We start from the raw sequence: 18,205 nt of genomic DNA on the forward strand, positions 1-18,205 counted from the left end.
GCTCCTAGGTTCTAATCCCCAGAACCATTTTCGAGCAGTCCCCTGGAGAAATACCGGAAAAGCTCGGCATATGACAGGGTCAGGGATGCAGTATAAATGGAAGGCCGAGATGAAAGCATGGATGTGATCCTCGGGATCACCTCGGCTGTCATAAGATGGTATAGAGGGGAGATTGAAATTGGGAGGAAGTCTTTCCTCGTTGATATCGTCGGTAAAAGGTGGAGCTCTCATGTAATTCACCCCGGGCGTTCCCAACAATCGAGGTTCTTCCTCAGGTCGTCGCCCTAAAAGTCCTCGTGAGAATGCCTTGGTCAGGGAGGCTACCTTAGAAGTGGCCTTAGAGAATGCCCGCTTCGAAGCACTCCGGCTTAGGCGCCTCCCATCAGATTCCTCGTCAGATGAACCTTCAGGGGATCCATCTGACTTCCTTTTGGAGGACTCAGCTTTCTGCGTGCCCTGCTTTTTTAGGTACCTCCCCAATTCCTCAAAGATGTTGGGGTTCTCGGTTACAAACTCGGCCATACGTGTTATGGCTTCTTCGTTTGCGGGCTGAGTCCTTGGGGACTCCTGCCCTTCTGAAATATCTTCCTGTTGAGCTGCATTGCTTTGCTCAGCCCCAATAGTGAGAGCTTTTCTGCTCTTAGAACGCGTAGGCTTCATATTCTGATATCTTCACGTTCCCACAGACGGCGCCAATTGAAGTGGTGAATTCGGACCGGCTAGGGTGAACCGTGAACTGGCAGTGCTACAGTTGAAGAGGTCACAACGGTCTGGATCACCTGCTTAGGTTACGAAAGGGGCTGAATCCCCCGGTAGAACTCCGAAACTTGAGTTAGTTCGGGATTGGGAAAATAATTTAATAGAGAGAATCAGTATATGATTTTTACCAGGAAATTGGTCATCCCCTTCTTCAATAAAAGTTTTGGGTATTTATAGAGTATGGACAGGAAAGAGGGACTACTAGCCCGGGTCCCTAGAGATCTGCCATGGGCAGAACATCAAGTAGATGTGATGGGCTTCTGCGAAAAGGCGCGCCGGAACAGTTGTCAGGGTCTGGCGGCGCATGTCAGGGCAGCTTTATCAGAAGTATCAGAGGTGTCAGAGGTCATGTCCCACAACTTCGGTGGTCAGGTCCCTATACTTTACCTCGGCCTTATGATAGAAGATCTTGGCCGAGGTGATAGCTGGGCCGAAGTCACGGCCCCCGAGGGCCTGCCGAGGTGGAGGATCCAGGAGTGCTACAGGGCGAGTTGGAAATACCCTCCTCAGGTGTTAATCGAACTTTGATATTTCTTTGGTAGAAAACGGCGATCCATCCCTGGAATAAAAGTTAGAAAGATAGATTTAAGGTTTTTTACTCTATTTCTGAGAAACATCTTTCTTTTATATTTTTGTGAGCAGTTGAAACCGTTTGATCTTGGCATCCTATGTATTTCCAAGCCCTTGAGGTCGAGATCTTTTGATGAGGAGTCATGTTTATTCTTATTGCAGTGATCCATTGATTTTTTTTTTTTTTCAAATACAGGGAGTATTCCAACTTTGCCATAATAATCTCCCTGCGCTTGTGCACCCTACCCCCCAAGAATACACAAGCGGTAGAGAAATGACTCGAACACACGATCTTTGGATCTAACTAGACTACTCTGAAACCATTCGAGCCAACCCAAGGGGCTCGGTGACCCACTGACTTGGTTTTGACATTTTTCATTGTTTGACATTCGTAAGACACGTATCAGCAACGATTAGTGTGACAATGTTGGACAATTGTCCTTTCTGGAAAATTATATATTGACGCCAATATTTGCATGGTTGCTCAAGGGTTAGTACCAGTTCTTCGACACAAGATTAACTTGCTTTCCGTTTGCATCTTAGCAGTGCAATCACAACAATCTACAAATTGGTTCTTCACTTGTTCGAATAACTAGTCGTTTCTAACTTTTCCCACTAAACTTTTCCCACGGATGGGCTGAAGCAATTCATTGTGGATCGGGTCTGTTACTCGACAAATGGCAGTAAACCTTCACAACCTCAGATCTGCTCCAAAATAAACTCCGACGATCAAGTTAAAGAGAGAGAGAAAAGAAGTTTATACTCTTTTTTTTTTCTAAAAAAAAGAAACGTGTGCATACATTCTTTCTGTTGTCACGTCATTCTTTTGAATCTTTGTAAGCGGTTAGTATCATATGCCACCATTTGATTTGGCATGCCACATGCTCCCAAGATCTCGAGATCGAGGTCTTTCAATGAGCTGTCACGTTGGGAACTTGTCCAACATGTTTATTGTTATTGTGGTGACTCACTGATGACTGTGTAACTTGGTTTCAGACTTTTTTTATCATTGTAAACACGTGCCAGTGACCGATAAAGACATGGAACATTTTTTTTTAGTGTCTTTTCTCATTTTCCAATTAACAAATCTAATCAAGCATATATGAGTGAGGTTCGAAGGTTCGCGCTTACTCGAGCCTCCTAAGTCCTATATTTATATAATTTTCTATATTTATTATTGTTTAGAATGCCTATTGTGTGTGTATATATATATATATAAACAATTACTTAAACTCAATTTAGCTCAATTAAATCGGATTCGTTGCACCTCTATTGGTTTTACATGAATATCGAATCAGACTCGAATTGAAGTCTTAAAGGCATGGCCAAGCTCGGACTCAACTCACATATTTTAGCTGGAGTCAATCTCAATTTGTTTCGGTTTTGTTTAGACGCCTTTTCGTTCACCAAAGACGAACACAAAAGGTTAAAATAGAGGAAAATGTGCAGGCCGTTCTTCATTTATCGTACGTCATATTAAATGTTCCCAAAGGAGAGCGACAAGACGGTTGACGTGCCGTTGGATTCATTTATTAGCTTCATTCAACGCTGGACCATTTAATAAATTCCTAGTTATTTTTTACATCTCATTTGTCAGACTACTCTCTGCTGACTTCACATGGTTGGGCACTTAACCCTCAATAAATTAATTCTCACTAGTCGTGCTTATATCTACCTATTAGTATATAAGAAAAAAGCCAAGTTACTATAGCATTCCATCTTTTTGACATATGTATTGTACATATTTTTGACAAGTGGATTCTTGGTCATTTTAGCTAAACTTTTCCTTCCCTTTTTTGATTCAATTGGGCCAAAATAATTAAAATATTTTTTCTCCTTCAGAAAATCAACTGTGTCGCTTCTTCTTCTTCTTGCGGCAAGTGCTGTTATTTTTTATTTTTTAAAACTAATCTAACTAAAATTGTTGCCATGTTCTTTTTTTTTTCGTCGAGATGATTAGCTACTTAACAAAGAGAAGTTTTTATTATTTTTTTATCCCATTTTACATTTTCTTTTCTTCCTTTTTTTTCTTCATGTCTAATCTCTCATATTTGCTCTATTCTTCGATCATAATGTTATAGTCAACTGGCATTTGTTTGTTAAATTTATAGGATGATGCTATTATTTGGTATTTTTCATGGATAAAAGGTGAAATATTAAAATATGTAAAAAGATCTTAGAATTCATTTTATACCAATGATCATTTTCTATGAAGAATAGAACAATAATTCTTTCTTTTCTTTTCTCCTCCCACGATTTGATTTCTTACTTCACATTTTTTTTCTTTTTCTTTGTTTTTTGGTTACATTTTGTAATTATCTACAATTTTGTGTATTTTTTAAAGAGAAAAGATATATCATGTGATGCTTCCACCAAGATAAATCTAGTTAGGCATTCTTCTACCTCTGTGTTCTATAAGATTTTGTATATATTTAAACTAACGTTAATTTTTGTTTGTTTTTTAATTATTCAGGTTCTGTAGTATCAATTGGGTTGGCATATAAAAATTGTAGTTGGTGGTAGAAGTCACAATTAAAAATTGTTAGAAAATTCAATTTTGATTAGGAAGATGTTTTTGCAATAAAAAAAATGGTTCAATTCTAATTTGTATATGTAGATCTGGAAACGTAGCAATTCATATTTTTTATCTAACCTTGCTATTTATATTCTGGAGCTGCAGGATAATGTTGTCACCTTTAAACGGGATTTAAATAAATAAAGAAAGAAAAATGTGAAACTTTAGAGTAAGTTATATTGATGTTGAAGATTGTGACATGTCTTAGTGGCTTTCTAAACTTTTTCTCATTATTAAAATACTGGAAGCATTATGACTGCTTTTGATTTAGTTACAACTAAGACTATGCTGCTAATTAATACAGCAATGCACTTGTAGTGTATTGATTTTCTCTCTTTTTTGGGTATTATCATAATAATAGTTCAAAAATCTTTATTCAAATCACAATAAATAGGGGTATTAACTTCATAGATGGAATTTCTCTTCACAACAAATTTTGAGGGAAATTTTATTTATACTCCATATTTTATTAATTGTATTCCTACAATAAATAAAAACTATATGATAAAAATAATAGTGAAAATGTGATTAACAAAAATGAGAGTTCAAATAACATTTGTTAATTTTAATTGTTTTGAGGCCCAATTTTCTCCTATATTTCTATTGATTTATCATGTGCCAAAATAATTTGATGTTATGTGTTTGACTAAATTTCTAGGGGGCCCAAGCTGTGCTTTGCACAGCTCAAGTACCTCTAGTGTATATATATGTACCCTTCCTCTCTTCATCCAGTGGTGGGAATATTCAATATTGCAACAAACCGGCAAATATTGTGATAAGAATTGATTTCAAATCGTGATAGAATATTACTTTTTCTTTGGACTTTATTTGTTCGGTATAACACGCAATAACTTTGGATAAATATTATTTAGGATAAGATGAAATTTGTTTGTCTTAGATTCTTGTACAAAATAAAACAAACCCTCCTGAACTAAGGAGTGATTTTTGAGAGAATTCAAAATAGTAGGAAAGTAATTTTCTGCCACAAATCACTCTCTACTTGACCTCTTTATATAGAAAAGATTGTTTAAGAAATAAATGAACTTAATAAATACTTATATGAATAGATTCAATGTATTGTATACAAATTCTTATATTCTAATTCATGCATCACATGATTCTATGATTAAATACATGAATCTATTCTTACATTTAAGGATCCCTACGTACATGAATATATTCATGAATGAATATACATTTATCATAATGGATATACATCTTAGAATCATTTGATTCGTAATACAATACATGTATGTACATCATACAAATTTTGAAAATTTCCAACAATCCAAATGTTATATTTTGTCAAAATAGGAATGCAATTCAATATTTGTTAAAAAGCAAATTTTGATTTTTCCAATTCAAATTGTTATATTAAAAAAAATTATGTATCCAACTGTTGTAAAGCTGTTTTTAATAGATATTATAGTCACGAATATGTGAATGTGAGAAACAATAAGAATTTAACTTAAGCACGTGGCCTGGACTAAAAGGGGGTCTAATGTATACTTATCAGCCAGTATTCAAGAGACACACTAATATGTGTTTAACTAATAGAAAAAAAATAGTTGTAACATATTTTGAGTATATTTATTGAAATCATTTTCAAAAAAAATTAGTTTTATATTTTCGCAAAGCATTTGTAAAAAATTTATTAAAGTAAAAGTTATAAAAAAAGCAGTTATTTGGTAGTTGTTCATAACCATAAAAGGTCGTTGCTAATTAAAATTAAAATTTACTAAATGAGTTGAAAAATAGAATATTAAAAAATACATAACACTTGGTAAGAAATTATAGTGGTAGTGGGTAGTTATTAAAGATTGATAGATTTTTTATTTATACCAAAAGGCCCCTCATCGTCAAGGATAGTTTAGAAAATATATAAAGTAACTGATTTTTATTTACCCCAACCCCCTTCCTCTCTCTCTCTTAAACTTTCAAAAACTGCTAGTTGTTCTTTGGATTCCGTTGGAAATTCTTTAGAACCTAATTCTATTAGAAAAAGGGGGTTATGAACAATGAGTGCTTGTGCTGCTAACGCCAGATCCTTAAAAGGAGGAAGGTGCATTGAACTACAACTAAATTAGTCCAATCAAATCTATATTGTTCTCGCGTAATTTGCCTGTACTTGGACTTTTGTAAACAGCATTTACAGGATACTAATTAACAATAACAGGCTTTTGATTGTACACACCAAATTTTTTATTGTTGTTTTTACCTTTTAGATTTTAACAAAGCCTCGTATAAGATTAATTCAACGTTTATATTATTGTCTAAGGCATGCGATATTGACCTCAACAAAACTGAGCCTTGAAGACCATGCTTAAACCTAAATTGATTAATGTTAAACAAAAAGAAAAGGAGACTAGTATTCTCAGATAAAAGTTTTTATCAAACAAGCCTGTAGAATCATCAAAAAACTCCACTTCCATGTTTTCCATGGAAACTCTGTATCTGTATCTGCCTCTTCTGATCTTAGCCCTTCAGATTTTGACCAACCGAATCCTTCACAAGATTCAAAATCTTCCACCATCCCCTTTTCCAGCCCTGCCATTTCTTGGCCATCTCTATTTACTCAAGAAACCTTTCCATAAATCTTTATCAGCGCTCTCTAGCCGCTATGGTCCAGTTCTTTCCCTCAGGCTAGGCTGTATCCCGGTTGTTCTCGTCTCATCTCCATTGGCAGCTGAAGAATGCTTAGCCAAAAATGATATCATTTTTGCAAATCGTCCCAACTTTCTCAATGGGAAATACTTTGGCTACAATTATACCAGCCTCCCCTGGTCCTCCTACGGTGAACATTGGAGGAACCTCCGCAAGATTTCATCTCTTGAAGTTTTGTCATCCCACAAACTACAGTTGTTGTCAGCTATTCGTGCTGATGAGGTCTTGTCTTTGATTCGGAAGCTGTTTCGAGTTTCCGTGGAAGATCCTGGTCAATTCGCTGATATGTGATCAGCTTGCTTTGATCTCACATTCAATGTTATGACTAGGATGATTACTGGAAATAGGTACTATGGAGAAAATATAGAGAACTCAGAAGAGGCTAGAATTTTCCATGAGATAACTTCTGAGGCAGCAAAGGTGAATCCCAAGGCCAATGTTCTTGATTTCTTGCCCTTCATGCGGTGGTTTGGATTGAGAGACGTGGTGGAAAAGATGAGTGAAATACAGGAGAGAAGAGACAAGTTTATGCAGAACGTAATTGATGAACATCGTGCTCGTGCTGGTGCTTCAGGAGAGAAGAGAACCATGATCGGAGCTTTATTGGATTTGCATGAAAAGGAACCTGAGTACTACAGTGAGGAAACTATAAGAAACCTCATGTTGGTAAGTAGTAATCCAGATCCAGTAGTTTTTCTTTCCCGTTTTCTTTATCTGGAATCTAATTTTCATTGGCCGTCAGTTTTCTACACTTCAATTGATCGTTCTGTTACAGTTTTTACTAGTAGCTGCAGTAGGATTTCAGTAGGGAAGGCAAAAAATGAGTTGCAAACATGGTAGAAACTGATTGAACAAATTGTTGGCTCTTAGTGGAAAAGTCAGTTGGAAAGGCGAAGGAATAGTTGTGCTCTACAGGGCTCTCTAGCCTCATTAGCACTCTTCTGAAGTGTGCAAAAACTATTTGCTGCATAAGTATGGTCCCTACCTAATTTTCTGCTCGCCATTCCTAACATTATTTGAAACGAAAACTTAAACAGGTACTACTACAAGCAGGATCAGATACAACTGCCAGTACAATGGAGTGGGCAATGGCATACTTGCTGGACAATCCAGAGGTTTTAAAGAAGGCACAGGCTGAAATTGACCAAGAAGTGGGACAAGGGCGTTTCATTGCTGAATGTGATCTGCCTCAACTTCCTTACCTCCGCTGCATAATAAATGAGACCCTGCGTTTGCAGCCTGTAACGCCACTTCTGATGCCTCACAAAGCTTCCCAAGATTGCATCGTTGGAGGCTATCGAGTTCCACGCGGAACCGTTCTGTTTGTGAATGCTTGGGACATACAACATAATTCCAGGTACTGGGATGATCCTGAGAAGTTCATGCCTCAGAGATTTGAAGCATGGGTCGGAGGAAAAGAGGAGTTCAAGTTTATTCCCTTTGGCTCGGGGAGAAGAGGCTGTCCTGGAAATAACTTGGCAATCCATGTTCTTGGATTGGCTTTGGGATCATTACTCCAGAGCTTCAACTGGGAAACCAGGGATGGTAAGAAGATGGACATGAGTGAAGGAATAGGAGTTCCTGTGCACAGGGTTCAGCCTTTGGTGGCTAAATGTTGTCCACGGCCAAACATGTTGAAACTTCTCTCCCAAATTTCAACCAAGTCCGCATGCTTGCACTGATGCATGTACCACAAGCTATTGGCCAGCACTATGATTTATCCCAAAAAAAAAAGGGTTCCTATGATCTATTGGCCAGCACAGATGACAAATGAAAGATGTTCATAGAATTTAGGAATACTAATTATATTTACTAGACAAACTTGTTCAATACTTGATATACATTTAATTGGGCTCTGTCACTGACTTTCAACCCGCTACTCTGCATAGAATTACCCAATCTCTTATAGAGTTTTCAAATTTTAGCCCAACACTCTACATAGATCAGTCCAAATAAAAACTAAGTTATGACCATCCTCAAGAATAGCCCAAGGGAGGGGGAGAGAGCTTATGCCCAATGGGCTGCTGAAATTTGTTGTGTTTGGAGAATATTTATTTGGAGGGAGAGACTTTCACACGCATATACACTTTAGAGTAAATTTAAATGTTTATAATTTCTTTCAGGGTACAAAAAGATTTACTACTTATAAAGAATATAACTGTAAACTTTGAAAATATTAACAGAAAAATAGAACTTGGGTGCGGTGTCCCTCCTCGTCTCCCATAATTCTGTCCTTGTATTTGAATGGGAGGTTATGTGGAGAATTTCGTAAAATAATTACAGTAACATTTTTTCGTCTGTGATAAACTATATTTTATTTGGAATAAAAATTTAGAATAATAAATTTAATACTTTTTCATAATGTAACGTTTGTGATAATTAAAAAAACTTATTTGTAATGCAAATAAAATTATTATTATTTTTCCAATTATCACGCATGCAAGCACAGATTCGCGGTGGACTGGAAACAAGCCGAGTGCTGGGCGCTGGCTCGCAAATTCCAGTGCAACATCACTACACTGCGCACTAGTACAGTGGATGATGCAAAGCAGGCTGAAGAAGTCAAAAAGATGATGGGTGAGTGAGAAGGGCAATAAACAGCCCCGTCATGCATGGATGGATGGTGCAAATGATTTTGACCATTTGAGAATGAGGAGGTGCATGCTTTACATTTGTGATGCTACTGTTTCCATACATTTTCTTACATTTGTGATGCTACTACATTAAAGACATTTTATACTGGGACAAGATAAGCTCGATTGTTGCAATTGCTTTTTGCTGGGAAGTACAGTACTATTTTGCTGAGAGTCTGGATCAGGGTCTCACAAGCAACTTTTTTGACCCGTTTAAATCAGTTCTTACAATTTTTTGGTGTAAAATTTGAGTGCAAATTTGAATTTGTGAAATCATACAATTAAGTTGGTGATTACATCAAAACTGTGCGAATTCATACCAAATACAATATAGTAATTATACAAATCGATTTGAAGTTAGCTTGTGAGAATCCTGACCCGCAACTTCCAGCTTTCTGTTCGGTCCAAGTCAAGAAGCCGCGTAGAGCTTCAAAAAGTCGTTTTCCTCTGTTTCTTTCTTGCGCTGTTGCCAATTCTTCAGAGAAACAGAGAAATTCCCTTGCTTCAATAATCTTGTCGGTATTCTTTATTCTTTGATTTGGGTCCATCGGTTCAATGGAATCAAAATGGAGTGCCAATCTTTTTATCCAGTTTCTGTCAATTGGTACAGGCAAACAGGAATCAAGAATTTCCCTATTTGGATGAACATTTCTAGTCTAAGATCAAGCTACCATCCATTTGTATGCTTCATCTGCATCAGATCGAATATGGGGCAACACCACATTATCTGAACACTACTGATATTTTGCTGTCCCCTCAAAATTAAAAATAGGAGTCTTTGGTATGTGGTTAACTAAGAACTCTTCTATTTGCTAAAAAACAAAAAAAAAAAAGGTTATATAAGAATTCTGAATTTTCATTATTTCATTACGAATTCTAATTTAATTGGCATGTCTATTTTTGTTCTCTGTTCTCTCATTGAATACGCAGCAGATAGTTCCATTCCAGAACAAAAGGTATCCAATTCCCCATTTACTTCTTTCTCCCTTCCTAACCATCCATTTTGGAAAAAGGGGAAAAAAAACCTTTTAAGTTCAGATTTATTTTGGCAAGGGAATTGCGGGTGCATGGTGAACCGACCACTGTAAACGTGCTACATTCCTTCTTAATTGCCACACAATTAGGTTGAAGTTACAAGCATAATAATATTCGGTATTAAGCAGGGGGTGAAAAATCGAATCATGCTGGATTACCATCATAACATACTTCTAATCTTTTAATAAATACCCCGCAATCCACATGTGTAAGTATACATTCACTGTTACTTGATAGGGTGGGGATTTAGCAAATCTAATCTCAACTCACAAATTATATAGATTTTCAGCTTTCGGGTTCGTATTAAAAGGGTCAATCTCGACTCACATCATTATATGAGTTTCAAATTCAAATTCGGTTTGGCCCAAATTTATAATTATATATAATATATATTTTATAAATATGAATATATTTATATTTATATATAAATTATTAACATTTTATTTTGCAATACGTATAATTATAAATTATAGATAGTATTCTACTTCCTCCATCCCATTTTATATGTCATGATCAACTTTGCACATAGTTTAAGAAAAAAAAATTGTGACTAAGACACATAAGCTACTAAAAATTGTCTTTTCATTATTACCCTTCGATTAAACTTCAAAATTTTGCAAGTTTAGTTTGAAATTTTAAAAGAGGCACAACTACCTGAACACAAAGATAATTTGTAGCATGATTTATCAAGAGAATATGACTTAAATGCTTTACCTTGGGACTTGTATTAAGTGTACAATAGAAAAGTTGGATTTCATTTATTTCCATTTTAAATCATGATAAGTAGTTTGGGACACACCAAAATAGAAAACATGACATATAAAATAGGACGAAGGAAGTATATATTTTACATATATAAATTATACTCATATATGGACCGAATTTTAATCGGGTTTGAGTCTAGTATGATTCAATCTTGATTCACAATTAATTTAGACCTACTATTTAAGATAAAACTCTGTCCGATTCAATTAAAACTTAAATTCAATGAACTTTTTTTTCCGGTCGAATGGGTCAAACTTGAGTTAACTCTATTCCATTAACCGTCCTATTTCTTGACTACTTGTACACTTCTGGCTATAGTTCAAATTTGATTTGGGTGATGAAGTGACCCAATGTAAATCAAGGTTAAGATTTGAGTCATAACGTGACTTAGGGACTTAACTCTGGTCATCCAAATCTTGTTTTGCATGTCATGTCATAATGTTTTGCACAAGTGGCCGTAGATCTGTAGATGTCAAAGTGTCTACACCTACTAAAGTAATACTCCCTCCCTCTTTTTATAACTGACGTTTAAGGAATTTGCTCTAATATACTTTTATCTGTCATTTTATTATCCCCATACAGTATTAATTATTTTTTCACAATTTTACCCTTTTATCTCTCTTTTCCAATACAGGGTTCTTAATTATTACTTCTAGTAATTATTGCTTCTCTCTTTGTAACAACCCTAGTAATTATCTGCCCCTCCGTATTCTTTCTGCTTTTAGCCTAGTAAAATAGCACCATTTAATACTCTAGTGAGAAAAAATATTGGTGAATTGGATAATTAATGAGGGTATAAAAGGAAAGTAGTGTACAGATTTAAGCAATGAAAAACTTTTCTTAATTGGTGTGTAAAACCTTAAACGTGAGTTATAAACAAAAGGGAGGAAGTACCACTTTAGCACCGAGGGACTAGGCTGCTGTTTAATCCTATGTGTCATAATTTGATTGGCTGAAATCATACTTTTGAACATCGCCACACCACATAAGTAGACAGACATCGTATCAGATCCCCATCTCCAAAACAAATCCTATATATTTCACGAAACAACAACGTTGCTAGCACGAGAACGGCACAAGCACTGGACGAATCTAACTAATCCTCCGACAGCCAACACCAACCACCGCCACCGTCGGAGATCACCTTAATCTCCGCCAGCAGAGTTAATAATACGATGGGCTCAGCTCCACCTGAAGACCCAACACCTTCAAAAGACGAAGAAGCCTGCCATCTTCTATCCTCCTCCTCTCTACCCTCACCTTCACCGTCGCCGTTAGTTGACGCCAGCTTAAGAAAATGTCTACAAGAACAAGAAGAAGAAGAAGTGGCATACGAATCCCGAGATAAAATTTTGGTCGTGGATATTGAATCAGACGGTGCAGATTACTCAACAGTGCCACCTTTCTCGTTCAAGAAATTATGGTTATTTACCGGTCCGGGTTTTCTAATGAGTATAGCGTTTCTAGATCCGGGTAATTTAGAAGGGGATTTACAAGCGGGTGCAATTGCGGGTTATTCTTTATTATGGTTGTTAATGTGGGCCACGGCAATGGGCCTACTGATACAGCTTTTGTCGGCGAGGATTGGTGTGGCGACCGGGAAACACTTGGCTGAGCTTTGCCGGGAAGAGTATCCGAATTGGGCTCGGATTTTGCTTTGGTTCATGGCGGAGGTAGCTTTAATTGGAGCTGATATTCAGGAGGTTATTGGGAGTGCTATTGCTATTCAGATTCTTAGCCGGGGAGTTTTGCCCTTGTGGGCGGGCGTTTTGATTACTGCCTCTGACTGGTACTTTCCTTAACCAAAAAAAAAAAAAAGATTTTTTTGGGTGTTATTGCTGGTGGTTTTTTTTTAATTGAATTTACTTGGTTTTGATGGTATTCTGAGTTTAATGACTGCTTCTGGTTGGTAAATCTGAAAAATTTTTGATATATATATATATATATATATATATATATATTGTGTTTTTCTAGTTGAATTTTCTGAAATTTGGAAGTTTGTTCAGCTAGGATTGTTTAAGTGATGCTTACACATTTTTTTTTCTTTTTTGTGATAAGTAAATTAGTATTGCTTGGGAAAATGATGCTTAAAAACGGTCTGTTTTAAGATCTTATTGGTCTTTAGTAGTCAATTTGCTTTAAAGTTACTATTTGTGTTGGAAAAAGATTGTTGGAGGAGCTGGAATTGAAAAAGATTGTTGGAGGAGCTGGAATTAAGTCTAATAGGTCCTTCTAACATGTTGTTTTCGTAATAATGATTTGGGTCCTGCAGAGGTTATTCCCTTGTTTTGCATCTAGATGTCTTTGCTGAGATTGTTACGTGAAATATATTGGTTTTGCATCCTATCTGTTTCTGCACATTGTCATTTAATTGATGTGCTGCATTTTGGCCGATTGAAATTAGTGTTAGATTTTGTATGGGACTTTTATTAGCGTTAGTCTTTTTGGGGCTTTTGCTTTATGCTTGGAGTGCTTAAATTGTTTTAATTTTATTATTGAAAGATAAGAATTTTGGTATGTTTGTTCTGAAACCAATTACGGCTGGGGTTTATAGCTCCATTGGCTGAAATACTTTTTAGTTCTTTTCATTCTAACTTGGATTTTATTATTACAGTTTTTTATTTTTGCTTCTTGAGAACTATGGAGTGAGGAAGTTGGAAGCTGTTTTCGCAGTTCTTATCTCGACCATGGCTATATCCTTTGCTTGGATGTTTGGTGACACAAAGCCCAGTAGAAATGAACTTCTAATAGGTCTTTTGGTACCAAAGCTCAGCTCAAGAACTATTCATCAGGCTGTTGGAGTAGTAGGTTGTGTCATAATGCCTCACAATGTGTTTTTGCATTCTGCTTTGGTACAATCAAGGAAAATTGACCCCAACAAGAAAGGGCAGGTTCGAGAAGCACTCACTTACTACTCAATTGAATCTTCAGTCGCCCTCTTTGTTTCCTTCATGATTAATGTATTTGTAACAACTGTTTTTGCCAAGGGGTTTTACGGTAGTAAACAAGCTGATGGTATAGGGTTAGTAAATGCTGGACAATATCTTCAAGAGAAATATGGTGGAGGATTGTTCCCCATTCTCTACATTTGGGGTATTGGATTATTAGCAGCTGGACAAAGTAGCACCATAACTGGAACTTATGCTGGCCAGTTTATCATGGGAGGTTTTCTAAATCTTCGTCTAACGAAATGGCTGAGGGCATTGATCACTCGTAGTTGTGCCATTTTGCCTACTGTTGTGATAGCCCTTATTTTCAACAGATCTGAGTCATCACTGGATGTTCTAAATGAATGGCTTAATGTGCTTCAGTCCATACAGATACCTTTCGCTCTTATTCCACTTCTCACCTTGGTTTCGAAGGAACAGGTTATGGGAGTCTTTCGGATTGGGCCCACTCTGGAGGTAAATCAATGATTTCTCTGATTTATCATTTTAGTGCATACAGCTGTTTCTTTTGGAAATATATGTTTTCTAAGATGACAGAGATTCCTCATGACAGTTGAATACGCCGTCCAGAGTTTGAACAAACTTAGTTTGGTTAAAATAATATGGTTTGGGGCTTGTAATGTCAGTTAATTTGGATGCTTAAATCAAAATGAATGGATTATGGACAAAAATAATAATTTTCATGGCTGCACAGGTTTTAAGGCTGAAGTGATTGGAAAATTCTTCAATTTCTGAGTTGTTGCAATCTAAACGAGTAAATTTTGAGGAACATGTATGGGATGTCAAAGAGAGGAGACTGCCCTGACGCTCCAATTAGAGTGATAGACATATGATTTCTTTTTTTAAAGTTGCATTTGGTTTCAATTTGTCCAATTGCTGCTCAACTGTGCTTTGCCTAAACTAAGCTTACTGTGGGACAACTCAGCTATATCTCCCTTTTCTTTTCTTTTCTTTTCTTTTTCATTTTTGTTTTGAATCTTGGCAGCCATTATTGCAATTCTAAAGGTCAATATGATTTTAGCTGTTGGCAATTGGAGACTTATAACTACAGCTTGTATCTGAAATTGAGCTGAGTAAGTGATGTAGTTGATTAAATATTTGGTCAGTGTAGTAGTACTACATGCTTGAATTCAGAATTAAGATTCATCTACATCAACTATCACGTTTGGAACTTGTACATCCTTCATAGCACATGTAGTTTAACTTGTTTTGAGTATATGCTGTCATTCTCGATGATTGTTGCAAGTAAATATGTTAAATGGCTTTTAAAATGAAATTGCTGAACAATCAACTTCCTGGATAATTCCATGTTTTGAGATTCAGGTCTATAGAGTTTGTTGTCCATGTCATAAGAATGGATGTGGCATTTATTTTACTTGTGCAATTCCTGTAATTGTGTTGATCATCATGACTTCCAGAGAATGTTTCACTCCATGAAATTCACGAAGTTGGCAAGTTATGGTCTCTTTTACTGCCTTAGCCCTCCATCTTATGATCGATCCTTGATTAGCTGATGGAAAGTTGCAGTATGCTTCTCACACTTGACCACTCAAGTTATAAAATGCTTTCTTTTCTTGCTTCGAGCATGCCATCCCTTTTCTGCTTTGCATCTTTAACAGTTGTTCTGATTTTGCAGCCAATTCTGTCGGGTTCAGTTTTCCGTATCAGTTTTGAAGCAATAATGAAATCACTAACTTTTCAAGCCATAGTAGATAACAAACTCAAGATTCACAGTCTATTTTCTTCAGCAGCTTTGTAGTTAATTTGCCATTTGTCTACAGCTGCATATATTATTCCATTAACTGTTTGCAGTTCTGGTGAATTTGGCGATCATTGGATATACAAGTCCCAACCATATTAATTGCCAAAACTAGCAATTTGATTCCCCATCTTCTTATGTTGTTTACTTTGTGTTGCAGAAAGTAGCTTGGACCGTGGCTGCCCTGGTGATAGTGATTAATGGGTATCTTTTGCTAGACTTTTTCTCCTCTGAAGTTCATGGATTGCTCTTTGGTTTCCTGGTTTGTGCGGGAACTGTTGCATATCTAGCATTTATCTTATATCTGATATCGCGTGGTGGTGGTCCTTTTTCAAATTGGATCAACATACCGCTCTTCAAGGTGTTTACAACATCTGGAAATTAAGGCAAAAACTTCTTCTTTAGGTCAAGAATTAAAATTATCACCAAAAACGTTGAGCAATCACAGCCATGGGGCTGATGGAACATGACCCTGCACTTACTTGACCTGATACACGCTTTGACCAGGATTTCCTCCCAATGGCGTTCTCTATTCACAATGACAATACAGTCTGAAAGTAAAATTTTGTGCATAAGTGTTCAATTACAGTGAGTGCTTCAGAACGGATGAAATTTGTAAATCTATTGTTGGGGAGATGTACCTAATTCATTGAGATGGAACGGGGCTTTTACAGCTGGAGAAGGTGATCCTCTAATGCCGTTGACCAGATATTGAAAGGATCTTGTGAAAAGAATGGGACGTGTTCTCTGCATGATGAAGGTGATGCTCTGGCTTCGTTTGTGCAATTCTTGTTACGTGTCAATTATACTCGAATAGATAGATGTACATTTATCAAAAATTCCCCCATTTTTTTTTTGTGTAAAGAACTGAGATATTTTATTTCCAGAAGACAATACCATTATTGGAATAGACAGGAGGGACTAGCCTTTGGGATGACACTGCAAATTGCTATAGTGGACACCTCAGATCTTTGGATATCTTTTCTTTAAAAGAATTTGAGATCTTTTTCCTTGACCTTACTGATTTCTCTTTTTCCTTTTAGTCAATCTGCTTTTGGCTGGTTAGCTAGAGCAAATCAGGCTGCCTGGTAATTGACATCTCTCATCTTTTCTTGTAAATAATTAGAGAATCTTTCCTTGACCTTACGGGTGTCTCCATCTTCTTTGAATCATTCTGCTCTTGGCTGCTCAGCTAGAGAAAATCATGTTCACTTGGAAATGGCCATTTCTCATGTAAAAGTTCTGAGAATTATGCTTTTTCAAGTCTTTCTCCGTGTTTTGTATGACATGGACTGCAACCGTTAACATCACTACATATCCTACTCTTCAAGTAGAGTTCTTTATAATCATTCCGCAATCCCTTTAAGAATTTACATCCCCACTTTTCAAGAATTGGCTAAGGAAGAGAAAAAAATTTTAACAAAAAAGTAAGCTGTCGTACGTGTTACCTTTCTTGATTTAGAGTATGCAAAGAATTGGTAGTTCGTAAATCCATAGTTGGTAACGTTACCCATTTCCAAATCTTGCCAGAAAAAAGCAGGGGTAGTTGTTACATCCCTTTGCTTGCCCAATCCTTCCAGATTTTCGACGGATAACATCTCAGACCTTTTTTAAGCAGGTGGACATTTGACATGGACGCCAGGATACTTCTTGAGTAGGTGGGCTACAGACAAAGGGGATGGTATGATAGATGGGATCAGTTGTCAATGGGGGGACCCAAGATTTCATTTACTCGCGTTAATAGTTAGAGGCTGTTTCCGTTGACAAACTACAAGACTGATGATCATATGATTGAATGACTGCTACAGTTCTAAATGAAATTCTGGATCTGTCTAGTTGATTTCACATCTTCTATATATCACATCCTCTGCAATAGTTTGTATACAATGCCCCCACAAATAGGTTCGAATCACTTATTGCCGATTATTGTCCTGGAAATCCCCATAAATCGTACTCTTTCTCCACCATAAATCGTACTCTTTCTCCAATTGTGGAGACAGCCTGACTATATCTTTGATTTCTTGAGATCTGTTTCACGATTTGACAAGTAGCGTAGTATAGAATTTTGACATGCACGGATGGCATAACCATCATCATTCATGACCGACAAATCCAGGAACAGAACAAAAACAAGTATTGGAATTTAATTGAATCAATGACCAAGAGTAAAAAAGTGGACATAATCAGTCAATTCTAGGCAACAGAAAAATTGCCTCTGGCATGATTTCATCCATTCAACCGGAAAAAGAAGATAGAAGGGACAATAATTGCATGATGACTTCTCCCCTAAGAAGCTATACCTATCATCTTCTATGTACGCCCTGTATTGCTACCCATCTTTTGCCCCAAAAAGAGAGGTGACAGGAGAAACAATGAGTTTGTTTGGATAAAGAAAATTTGGAAAAAAAAATTTTGCCTCACAAATCCCAATCACCTTTTTATCTTCCCAATCATCTTTTTATCTCACATACATCACATCACAAAAAGTGCTACAGTA

The 18,205-nt window shown here is 36.6% G+C and overlaps 2 protein-coding genes across 2 annotated transcripts; both read left to right on the plus strand.

Moving 5' to 3' along the window:
• The first annotated feature begins 6,343 nt into the window (after positions 1-6,343).
• On the plus strand, positions 6,344-8,250 carry LOC113755240 (cytochrome P450 81F2-like). The gene is given in 2 exon segments (XM_027299287.1): positions 6,344-7,234; positions 7,606-8,250. Coding segments are annotated over 2 exon segments (1,536 nt in total).
• A 3,813-nt stretch (positions 8,251-12,063) lies between these two features.
• LOC113755235 (metal transporter Nramp2-like) lies at positions 12,064-16,723 on the plus strand. Its single transcript, XM_027299283.1, has 3 exons — positions 12,064-12,790; positions 13,616-14,405; positions 15,869-16,723. The coding sequence occupies exons 1-3, from the start codon at positions 12,177-12,179 to the stop codon at positions 16,091-16,093; spliced, it is 1,629 nt and encodes a 542-aa protein (XP_027155084.1). The 5' UTR covers positions 12,064-12,176; the 3' UTR covers positions 16,094-16,723.
• The last annotated feature ends 1,482 nt before the right edge of the window (positions 16,724-18,205 follow it).

The sequence above is a fragment of the Coffea eugenioides genome, unplaced genomic scaffold (genome assembly GCF_003713205.1).
Source record: "Coffea eugenioides isolate CCC68of unplaced genomic scaffold, Ceug_1.0 ScVebR1_1332;HRSCAF=2164, whole genome shotgun sequence".
Taxonomy (NCBI): domain Eukaryota; kingdom Viridiplantae; phylum Streptophyta; class Magnoliopsida; order Gentianales; family Rubiaceae; genus Coffea; species Coffea eugenioides.

Bases quoted from the DNA above. Each gene is read 5' to 3' on its own strand.
- LOC113755235 (XM_027299283.1), top strand. From the start codon at position 12,177: ATGGGCTCAGCTCCACCTGAAGACCCAACACCTTCAAAAGACGAAGAA. The intron at 12,791-13,615 runs GTACTTTCCTTA...TTATTATTACAG, and splicing joins TTGATTACTGCCTCTGACTG to TTTTTTATTTTTGCTTCTTG. The intron at 14,406-15,868 runs GTAAATCAATGA...TTTGTGTTGCAG, and splicing joins GGATTGGGCCCACTCTGGAG to AAAGTAGCTTGGACCGTGGC.